A 12250-nucleotide genomic window follows, 5' to 3' on the forward strand; every position below is an offset into this window, starting at 1 on the left:
TGTTCACGCGTCCAACTTCGCGCGAATAGCGCGATTTATTCGCGTCATTCGCGTGTGGTGTGAACGCAGCTACATTAAGATTCTCAGTTTAAACATTTGATATGTCATCTATGTTGTATTCTGAATAAAAGATTGAAATTTGAAACTTACACATCATTGTATTCTGTTTTTATTCACAATTTGTACGGTGTCCCAACATTTTTGGAATCAGGGTTGTACACTAGTTTATGCATTACTTACATATTTTTGTATAGTATGTAAACAATGTATAAATAAATTATATTATTTATTTATTTACTCTCAAATCTCACCCGCATTTGCATATAACCCCTGAAATATAAACTAATTACTTTCTAACGGTCTTATTTGGTTAATCATGTTCTGACATTTATTTATAATGATCATTAAACTATTTAATTAACTTTTTTATAGTTAATTCGAGTCACTAACCCGTCCGATGGACTCAGCGATGGACTCCACCATGCCGCCCACCATCCCCCCCTCACTGGCTGCCTCATTTAAGGTCACCATGATGTCGTCAACTGCCTCCTTCATCAGTTGGGCTGCTTCGGCTATGGCATCATGGGTGTGAGTCGCCTGCGAGCAGAAAAACTAAGTTAGTGGCTGATGGGATAAAAATGACCAGTATAGACCCATTAGCACCAGTATAAATATACATGTAAAAAATGAGTTATTTCCAACCAGACGCTCTGTGAATGTGCCATTGGATGCTATAAGTTGCACATTTACAGATGTCTTCAGAACATGAAATTCCCTCTGTTGTGATGCCCACGTGTCGTACCTTAGGGTTTCCTCCGCCCTCTTTGGCAGCGTAGAGCATCTGTAGTGCAGATTCAAACAGGGTTTTGGTTTGATCTAATATGTTCATCTGCTGCTGGTGGTCGGCATGTTTAGACGCCAGTCCCACTGACGCCACGATCACTGGCTCAAAGTAACTCGCTAACTGAGTCACCTGGGGGAAAAAAGACGCATTATGAATATCTGGCATGCAAACACAGAGTTTCCTGTATATATTGCAGGCAAGAGTGATATATAGAGGGAACTGACACAACGTCTTTACTCTTCAGTTATTTATGTGATTAACAATCCGATAAACACTTTAGACAGGAGCCATCAATATTGGTCCAAGTGAAAACAGCCAGATTTAATTAAACAAGGTTTAGCACACATAGTTTTAGATATGCTGTCATACTGTGATCAATTTATGATGTTTATTCTTGATTTACACAAAAAAGACAAAATGTATAGACTGGGTAAACCCAGCCTCATCTGCCGGCGATTTGATTTCGCCTGGCAACTCACTCTGGAAACCTGTACATAATTTCTACTGCTACACTTTTGCGGGAGCCAATCACAGACTGGCTTATCCATCTGGCGCTCTATTGGCGGGTTTAACACGATAATGGATAGAGAAGCGATGGGTCGTTGCTTGTTGATCACGCCTCTTGTGGTCTGATTGGATGAAGGACTGTCCAATTGCGTACAGTGTCATTTGAATAATGCTCGTTGATCTCTCCTCTTGTGCAGTAGAAAATACAGAGCACTCCCCAGACCAATGTTCAATCCTAAGTTTGAGCTTGGTCTGGTGATAGCCAGACAACAAAATAAATGGAAGTATTTCGTACTTCACATTAAACCTTTGGGCAAAATCATGGGCTGCGTCCGAAAGCTTAAAAATGCTGCATTCCAAGGTAGGAAGGCATCAAGGCACGTTCAAATCCAATGTTAGCTTCACTTCCTGTTTCCTGAAATCTGATAGATTTTTGAAGGCAGCATAGATGTATCCTTCACTGCCTTTGATATCCCACAATCATTTGGGTTCTATTCTGTGACAGTTGAGCTAAAAAAATAAAGATGGCGTCTGAAATGGCGCTTGATGGTCAGCTTGTTTGTAAATGTAAGCTTTTGACCAACACTTTCCACTTATGTCATTTCGAGTGATAAATTACTAGTGTAGTAATTAAACATTTGCCTCGTTTTTACTAAAGCTCGCTCGGTTATTAAACCGTTACGCTGCATCAGAAGTCTATCCGAAATTGGTTTCGTCAAGCCCCTTCATGCGCAAATGTTGCCTGCAAACTCTTTGCCTAAGGAAATAAGTAATCTGCCTAAGCTTTCGGATGCAGCTATGAATTAGTCGCAGAGGTCCATTTGTGGTTCCACTATTGAGATCCATGTCCTTGTTACCTTGTGTCCGAGCTGAGCTGCTTCCCCTCGTGCTGCAGTGGAGATGGGGTCAATGAGGTGGCCGATCTCCTGCACGGCAGAGGTCAGCTGCTCCTGTAAAGCCTAATGGAAGCAGTCTTACATTAGCACTCGCACAAACCAAGTGTGCCGCACAAGTCCTGAAAAGTCAATTCAAGCATTTTGATCGCCCTCCAGTGGCTGGCTGCAGTATAGGTCATAAACACCGCCCTCTCCATGTAATTGAATGGGACGTGAGCCAAACAAAAAAATCCAATTAGTACACTTCCAATATATTTTGTACAAATACAATTAGCACACTTCAAAAATATACATACGCAGAAGTATGTTCAAGTGTTAATTTTTCTAAAAGGTTTTTTAGTTAGTTATTGGTGCTATACATTTTTTTTGTGCTATAAAAAAAGTTTTATGTTTGCAGGAGCGGAAGTGTGCGCGGGAAATTGATGCCATGGCTCCACTAATGCGCAGGCTCATGTAAATTGCAATGACTGTTACTGAGATAGTTTGGCTTTTCTACAGTGGAAGGAAGCGGAAATGAGCTGTCCATCATTTTTTACAGTCTAAGGTCAAACACTTTTTAAATGGTCAAACACTATGGTCAAATGTATTTTTACATTTTATTAAAAAAAAAAATTTCCGCTCTTTTTCCATTGTTGCACTTTGAGATTCTTCGGAATGAAAAGTGCGTTATAAATTAAATCTATTATTATTATTATTATTAATTAGCTGTTTTTAAATTAAAACTTTCTTTGCTCAAAGGTTGTTAAGGTAACTATTGGCCAGCACATATACATAGCAACACATTTTCAGTTTTACACAACTTCCACTACACTGCCATAAGAAGGACAGCCAATCATAATGTTATTTACATATTCTTAAAGGTACTGTATCAACATTTACATTGTTTAAAGGTACAGTATTAAAAAAAATGTTAGTGTAGAAATGGTCATGAAAACTATAGTGATATTAAAATAAAATCCTAAAAAAGGGAACAAATTGGCCCGCTTTTATAATAATATTAACAATATCCCCTGCAATATTTTTACAAACAAAATATACATTTATTAATCCCCCAAAGTCAATTTGGTGCAAATCTAAACAGGGTTGTTTTTGCTAAATAAAGCTAAAACTGTCAAAAATGTTTTTTCGTTAAAATTAAATAAAATATGTATATATTAAATGAAAAACTTGGAATTAACTGAAATAAAAGAAGTTGAAGTACTAATATTACTCAAACTAAACGGAAAACTAAATAGATATATAATAATAATATAAACTAAATCTAAAAAGAAATGTAAAAAATATATTTTTAAACTAATAAAAATGACAAAAGCATATAACACAATTACTACAACTTAAAATTAAATAAAAAAAGACAAAATGAAGATAAAAGCTAATATTCAAAATTCTAAATATGAAAAAAATACTAAAATAACACTGAAGCTGATATACATAAACTGAAGAACTAGGGGTGTCAAAATAAAATTAATAAATTATTGGTTTATTCGTTAATCAAAAATGTAAGTAAAAATACTTACATTTTAAATTGTTTATTTAAGCTTGGTATAAAAGAATACTTAAAATAAATAAAATAATACAAATTTTTAGAGGGGTGTCTTGCATTTTTTTTAAATGGATAAAAAAAGCTATTTATAGCATTTATAAAAATGCTATTTAAATGTTTAATTTAAGATTATTTACAAAACTATTAAAATGACACATATATTCTATATTCTATATACTTTTAAAAGACATGTAATAAATAGATTTAAATGTTTGTTTTTTAATTTGAAAAGCAATTTATATATTCACATTTTTTTCATTTCATATTATTTCATTTTTATAAATAAAAACAAGCATCATTTCTAGTCCTCCACAGATTCATAACTCTTAGTTTCACAATACTAGCTGCTGTAGGCATGACAGAAAGTAACTCTGTAACAGAGCAACATTAATGAAACATAATGTCACGGTGACGGCAGGTATTAGACATTTTATTGGTTTACCTCGAGGGAGATGTCGTCTCTGCGGGGAAGACTCTGACCCACGGCCGCGAGGGACACCTGCTCGATGTCCCTGATGCTCTTGTTGATGCTGTCGATGGACTGGTCACACTCCCGCTGCCCAGGGGCCTTGTCCCTATGACAACAGAAGTGACGAGGTTGCTGTGGGGTATTTTTCAGTTTAATTGAATTCGGTTTCTCAACTAAATTCGATATTGTACATTACAGCATCATAAAACGGGAGAGTCAGCGCAGACGTGGGCGTTTTTGCTCACACACACAGGGCTGGCTGAGCTCCAGCTCTGATTGGTTGATCTGGGAGGACAGTATGTGGAGGGCAGCCAGGTGGGCAGCGAGCCCAGCCGCTGTTCCTGCTACTGCTGAGAGTATTACAGTCGAGCCCTTCACAGTCGCTGATCTCAGATCAGATCGTCTGTATGCACTCAAAGCAGAAGAGTGGACGAGAGTCTGATCTGTGTTCAGTCTCCTCATGCTACATCACTCACCCGGAACACTCTCAGTGGAGAGAGAAACCCGGTAAGAGTCACTTACCACAAAATACAACTCGGCGACATCAGACACAGTCTGTTATTCAGCTAAAAAAACGATTTAAAAAAAATTATTTAAAACAATTATTGTCACATTATCGTCAGATTTGCTCAAGAAACTTTTCTTATTTTTAAAAATATCAATCAATTTGAATAAATATAATTGATATTAAATATAACACACAGGTGAAATTGATGTGTTTAATTAATATGACCATATTGTGTGTTTATACACTCACCTAAAGGATTATTAGCAACACCATACTAATACTGTGTTTGACCCCCTTCGCCTTCAGAACTGCCTTAATTCTACGTGGCAGTGATTCAACAAGGTGCTGAAAGCATTCTTTAGAAATGTTGGCCCATATTGATAGGATAGCATCTTGCAGTTGATGGCGATTTGTGGGATGCACATCCAGGGCATGAAGCTCCCGTTCCACCACATCCCAAAGATGCTCTATTGGGTTGAGATCTGGTGACTGTGGGGGCCATTTTAGTACAGTGAACTCATTGACATGTTCAAGAAACCAATTTGAAATGATTTGAGCTTTGTGACATGGTTCATTATCCTGCTGCAAGTAGCCATCAGATGATGGGTACATGGTGGTCATAAAGGGATGGACATGGTCAGAAACAATGCTCAGGTAGGCCGTGGCATTTAAACGATGCCCAATTGGCATTAAGGGGCCTAAAGTGTGCCATGAAAATATCCCCCACACCATTACACCACCAGCCTGCACAGTGGTAACAAGGCATGATGGATCCATGTTCTCATTCTGTTTACGCCAAATTCTGACTCTACCATCTGAATGTCTCAATAGAAATCAAGACTCATCAGACCAGGCAACATTTTTCCAGTCTTCAACTGTCCAATATTGGTGAGCTTGTGCAAATTGTAGCCTCTTTTTCCTATTTGTAGTGGAGATGAGTGGCACCCGGTGGGGTCTTCTGCTGTTGTAGCCCATCCACCTCAAGGTTGTGCGTGTTGTGGCTTCACAAATGCTTTGCTGCATACCTCGGTTGTAACGAGCGGTTATTTCAGTCAAAGTTGCTCTTCTATCAGCTTGAATCAGTCGGCCCATTCTCCTCTGACCTCTAGCATCAACAAGGCATTTTCATCCACAGGACTGCCACATACTGGATGTTTTTCCCTTTTCAAACCATTCTTTATAAACCCTAGAAATGGTTGTGCGTGAAAATCCCAGTAACTGAGCAGATTGTGAAATACTCAGACCGGCCCGTCTGGCACCAACAAACATGCCACGCTCAAAATTGCTTAAATCACCTTTCTTTCCCATTCTGACATTCAGTTTGGAGTTCAGGAGACTAGGAACACACCCCTAAATGCATTGAAGCAACTGCCATGTGATGGTGAGTGTATATTATTTGATTTGCTTAATTGTTTTTTATTTTTTTTAATTCAATTTAATATGTCATCTAATTATTTCTATTTTGATTTGTTTTGTTTATAACACACTCTCTGGTTTCTCATTTCATTGGTTGTTGGTAATATTACTTCCCCCTGGAGCTGTAATAGGTGAACAGACTCGTGTAAGGGAAGATTTGAGAAGAGAAGGAGAGCGTGTGTGTGGACTGAACAGCTGCTACTGTTAATAACTTCTGCTTGAGTTATTTAATCAAGAAGTTTGAACTGTACCCGCATTATTATAATTGAACACCTGATGGAGACTGAGGCTGTTGCAAGCTTTTCACATTCGCCAAACCAGTCACAAGCATCTTTCTCAACTGCTGAATCAGGTCTTTATTTGCATGATACCAACCTGATGGACGTGATGAGGCTCTTGATGGAGTCCGACACGGTCCGGGAATGGCCTGCCAAGATGGACCAGGTGGGAGGATCTTTGGGATTAATGATAAGTGAGCGGGCGGTCTCTAATAAGTGGGTGGAGCTGTCCAGCATTGAGCGAGCCGAGCGAAGGATTGGTTCCTGGGCAGCTGAACCCTGCGATTGGAGAGAAATGAATTCAGTTTACATTGTTATTCATTCATTTGTTTTTAAAATCCAATAAAAATGTGTGTAACATATTTAAAGGCAAAATTTTGCAAATATAATATTCACTTATAAATATATATTCACTTACAAATATAACCTGTTGGAAACAATTTTTGAGTGAATGATTCAGTGTTTTTGAACTAATCGGTTGAGTGAATTATTCAATGACACGCATAAAGAGTAATTTGTTTAATTCCTGAATGAATCAGTGTTTTTGAACTAATCGGTGGAGTGAATTATTCAATGACACACAAAAAGTCATTTGTTTAGTTTCCTGAATGAATCAGTGTTTTTGAACTAATCGGTGGAGTGAATTATTCAATGACACTCAAAGAGTAATTTGTTTAGTTTCCTGAATGAATCAGTGTTTTTGAACTAATCATATGAATACATTATTCAATGACTCACTCATAAAGAGTTAGTGTTTTGGAACTACTCATACTTCAGATGAGTAAATTATTCAATGACTCTAATCACAATGAAAATAATCACTTGCTCCATTCCTAAATGAATCAGTGTTTTTGAACAAATCTTCGAGTAAATTACTCAATGACACTCAAAGAGTCACTTTCAAAGGACACACTTTCAAAGGACACAGAATTCATCCTTGTGAGAATTGAGATGTGCTGCAAACCAGTTGCTCAACTGACCGTCAATAATTTGGTTGTAACTGGCAGAAAGTGACTGACAGTCTGCCTGGAATGAACAAAGCCAGACAAATCCTAACCCGAGTATATTGGTGTTTTTAGATTTTTATGTCCTCCTGATTTGGTTTAATAGTCAAAATCTGGAGAGTCCAAAAAATTCTGTGAAATGAGTTCCCAGACACACACTCACACATACACACAATAAATAATACATGAAATATGGTGGTATTCTGTATTTCATCACCTCATGGCTTATCTGTGCAGGAATGCTGGCAAACTCAGGGTTGGAGGCAAAGGTGGAGAGATTATCCACAGCTTCTATCAGCGGGGTTGTGGCCACTCGGCACCTCTCGCGGTTCTCATCTGAGAAATCCCCATCTAAGGCCTGAGAAACAATGCAGAAACAGTTCACATCTGCTAAAAGACTTCAACCCATACAAATAAATAAAGCCTTATTGATGGTTAAAGGTCAGTTGCAAACCTTATTGATGGTTTGCAAATGGTCAGCCAAGCTTATGTCTTCATGCTAATGCAGAAAACTCAATCAATTCTCAATTACTCTGGTACCAAATGATCTGTTGGTAATTAACTGCAGGCCGTACCTTTATAGTTTTGACAAGGTTAGCAGTTGTATTGGCGACCTCTTTGGCTGACTGTACAAAATGTCTCCGGGCTACAGGATTGGCTGTTTTGGAAGACGCCAGACGACAGGCGTTGCAAAGGGCAGAGGTGTGCTTTGCAACAATGGTAGCTGCTGACAGAACCTACACAAACAAAAACAGATGAGAATGCGAGCCAAAAAAAAATTACTTTAATACTACAGAGCCAGATATTCACCTGGGAGGGGCTGCTGGCCGGGTCCACCAGATTCTGGCAGGCCATTTGAATCGCCTGATTGGCTCTGGCAAACTGAATGGGATCGACCAATCCCTGATGACCTGACTGGCTGTTGGGGTCTGAGACTCCTACCAAATAGGAAGCCTGAAGAAATATAAAATACGGCACAAAAAATGTATTGTGTTTTTATTTACTTATTTATATTTGTTTAACTATATTATTATTTAATTATTATAAATGTTATTATAAATAAATAAATAAATGAATAGGCAATTATTTGATCTCTGCTGACAAAAAAATGCAGCGTGGACAAAAACACCATAACTTACTTTTCAATTTCTTTTTTTATCTATTATTTTTTATTTACTATTATTATATTATATATTTAGGGCTGTCAATTGATTAAAATAGATAATCATGATTAATCACATGATTGTCATGAGTTATAATTGTTGTTATAACTCATGTAATACAGTAATACAGTTGTAAATGTATCTTAAATTAATATGTTTCAAGTTTTTAATACTCTAATCAACATGGGTATGGACATATATGCATGATTAATGCAAATGTATGTTTATTATTAGTGAAACCATACTCAGTGTTTGAAGAATAGACATGTATCAAATTACACAGGCAGTTTAGTTCAGAACAGGGCACAGTTCGTATGAAAAATTGTTAATGTGAAAGCTGTCATGCGGACCTGGGAGTGCATCAGTACCTCACCATACCTGTAGGAGGTTGAAACGAGTTGGAATATAGTGTGGCCCCTTTAAGAGATGCACGTTCCCTATTGAAATCCCGGTATTTTGTGTGTGTACGCCGAACTGTGCCGCGATTTACGCGATTCACATGAACAGTGTGAGAAACGTGTGAGACTCAGTGTGAGTTGGGAGCGCTCTTGTTCAGAAAAGTAACCTGCGTATTCGTTTTATCCGATTGTAATGTATTTATTTTAATAAAACACATGTACTGTAAGTGGTGATGGTGTTAATGATTTGTATGAGCGAGAGTGAGCTTGCAGTGTATTCACGCTCGGACTGCAGAGAATGTGCCCAGTGTAAAAACGCACTTTTCTTTCGACCTGGAGTCTAATAAAAGTTAAACAGAAAATATGGTAGCTTATGTAGGCTATAACTGCACTTGTTTCAGAATAGTAATGCTTATATCAACCCTTTTCTTTCCTGCTTCAGTTTGCTGCTTAGACCTTTACGCTGATCTCAATGGCTGATCTCAATTCACGGATCAAACAGAAAATGCGCGCTGTGGTAATCGCGCGTTAATAAAATGAGTGCCGTTAAAATCAATTTGTGTTAACGCGTTAATTTTGACAGCCCTAATTATATTATGCAAATACCTTCCTGTGCATGATTCATTTGTACTGTACCTTATTCTTAAATGTTAGTTATTTCCCTCTGAATTTTCAGTTTCACTCAGAAATGTCACTTTAAAGAAGCTAAATGTGTTACAAACGCCTCTTCATGTTGGTGATAACATCAAATGATGTTGGTAAAGCTTAACCTTTGAATTTGTAATAGCATTTCTAAAGCAAGTGCATTTTGGGAGCAGTATCAGGCCAAAAGCTTACCTGTCCCGCCGCCTCGGTCAACCCACACAGCGCTTTGGACGCCACACCCACGCAATCCCCGAACGCTGGCACGTTTCCAGTCTTGCAGTGCTGTGAGATTCCAGCCATGGACTCCCCGAGAACCTGTTCAATCAGACGGAGAGATGTGTTAAAATCTGGCATGAAAAAGATGAAAAAAAAAGTTGTGATGGATTCTTTACCTTGGAATTCTCCATGACACTCTCAATGCAGTCGAAATAGGAGAGATCACTGACTGGCTCATTGGGATTGTCCAACAATCCTCGCACAGCCTGTATGTATGTGGGAGAAAGAGGGGTTAATATTCTTTGACATTGTGTTTTTCGAAAACACCCCATTTCAAAATGATTATTGGAGACACACATTTGATGTCAATTCTGATCGTTCACAGACCCCAATCGTCATTATTGACTATTTTAATACACAATTGACCTGTGACCGGCATATTTTAATGTTTCACAGAGGCATCACACAACTGGCTATGACAAATATGGCCAAATATGAGCTAATGTAGATTGTTTGTGAATAAGACCACCATAGAAGATCTAACGCACGCAGCTCATACAAAAAAATTATATACATAATTTATTCTTTACTTTTATAGAAGTACATTATCATGATAACGTCACCAAAATACATATCAAATATAAAATGTAATAAACTCTTTTGAGAGATTTTTAAGAGTTCAAGTACCTCGAGTTCTCGTAGAGCATTATCACACTCTTTTTGTCCTGGTGCCTGCTGGGTACACAGTGTGATGAGTTGATTTATGCTTTCTGTAACCGCTCTGAAACACAAAACAGCAGAAAATCACACAAAGTCAGAAAAAAAAAATCTATTAAAGAGGGGATTAAGAGAAATCAACTTTTCCTTGAGCTTTTGATATATAAAAGGTCATGGTAATATAAAACTATCACGTAAGTTTCACAGCTGAAAACTTCCTTGTTAGTCAAAGAAAAGCTTTTATAGAAAACAGGCCCAGAAAATGATTGTGTGCTTCATACTTACGTCATCTAGTGGCGAAACACACCTCTACAGAATAATACATTTACATTTACATTTAATCATTTAGCAGACGCTTTTATCCAAAGCGACTTACAAAAAAAGGGTAGAGCAATAGAAGCAACGAAACAAACAAAGCCAACAACCTGTATGAGCTGTAAGAAATCTCAATTAATTAGCACAGTACACAACTTTTTATTTTATTTTTTTTTATAGCCAGCTACAACAAATACTCACGTACGGAAAATACAGAACACTGGATTTGGATAGCTATGATAACAACCCATTAGGACTAAGGCTGATGCCCCAACTGTTGTCGTTAATGCTAATTCAGTGGCCCAATGGGTTGGTTTTGTATGGCATTCTAGCTAAACGCGCAGCAATAGCCATCGACAGCAAAAACTCACGTACGCAAAATACAGAACACTGGATTTTGGTAGCTATGATAACTATGTAACATACCCGCCTGAAGGCACAAATCCAGATGAGAGACGTAGATATGATCAGTAAGTGCTATTCTGTATTGGTCAAGTGCAATAGGAAAAGTGCAATTGGAAAAGATGTGTCTTAAGATGTTTTTTAAAAATGGCTACAGACTCGGCAGCACGAATTGAGATCGGCAGGTCATTCCACCAGGTGGGAACGGTCCAGGAAAATGTCCGTGAGAGCGATTTCATGCCTCTTTGGGAAGGAACCACGAGGCGCCGCTCATTCGCAGAACGCAAGCTTCTGGAGGGTGTGTAAGTCTGAAAAATTGAGTTTAGGTATATTGGTGCAGAACCAGTGGTTGTTTTGTAGGCGAGAACTAAAGCCTTGAATTTGATGCGAGCAGCCATTGGCAACCAGTGCAGTTTGATGAAGAGAGGCGTAACATGCGTTCTCTTTGGCTCATTAAAGACCACTCTCGCCGCTGCATTCTGGATCAGCTGCAAGGGTTTGATAGTGCATGCTGGAAGCCCAGCCAGAAGAGCATTACAATAATCCAGTCTGGAGAGAACAAGAGCTTGAACCAGGAGTTGTGCAGCCTGTTCTGATAGGAAGGGTCTAATCTTTCTAATGTTGTATAAAGCAAATCTGCAGGACCGGGCTGTTGCAGTAAGGTGGTCAGTGAAGTTTAACTGGTCATCAATCACAACTCCAAGGTTCCTGGCTGTCCTTGATGGAGTTATGGTCGATGAACCAAGCTGAATGGAGAAATTTTGATGAAGTGCTGGGTTGGTTGAGAAAACAAGTAATTCTGTCTTTGCAAGATTGAGTTTAAGATGATGCTCTTTCATCCAGTCAGAAATGTCTGTCAGACAGGCAGCGATACGAACACTGACTGTAGGATCATCTGGTTGAAATGAGAAGTAGAGTTGAGTGTCATC

The 12250-nt window shown here is 38.3% G+C and overlaps 1 protein-coding gene across 3 annotated transcripts in view; it reads right to left on the reverse strand.

Annotated features, from left to right (window-relative positions):
* The window catches only part of tln2b (talin 2b), a 241316-nt gene that overhangs the window by 37742 nt on the left and 191324 nt on the right, over positions 1-12250 (reverse strand). For 2 of the 3 annotated variants that reach the window (XM_067435822.1, XM_067435824.1), the window contains exons 31-42: positions 10575-10668; positions 10064-10153; positions 9864-9986; positions 8276-8419; positions 8041-8202; positions 7920-7964; positions 7683-7823; positions 6559-6740; positions 4233-4365; positions 2209-2310; positions 803-973; positions 451-597 (exon numbers count right to left, since the gene is read on the reverse strand). In XM_067435822.1, the coding sequence (XP_067291923.1) occupies positions 451-597; positions 803-973; positions 2209-2310; positions 4233-4365; positions 6559-6740; positions 7683-7823; positions 7920-7964; positions 8041-8202; positions 8276-8419; positions 9864-9986; positions 10064-10153; positions 10575-10668 (1534 nt within the window). The remainder of the gene's footprint in view (positions 1-450; positions 598-802; positions 974-2208; positions 2311-4232; positions 4366-6558; positions 6741-7682; positions 7824-7919; positions 7965-8040; positions 8203-8275; positions 8420-9863; positions 9987-10063; positions 10154-10574; positions 10669-12250) is intronic. The other variant, XM_067435823.1, reaches the window with a different exon arrangement.

This window comes from Pseudorasbora parva, chromosome 25, assembly GCF_024679245.1.
Source record: "Pseudorasbora parva isolate DD20220531a chromosome 25, ASM2467924v1, whole genome shotgun sequence".
Classification (NCBI taxonomy): Eukaryota; Metazoa; Chordata; class Actinopteri; order Cypriniformes; family Gobionidae; genus Pseudorasbora; species Pseudorasbora parva.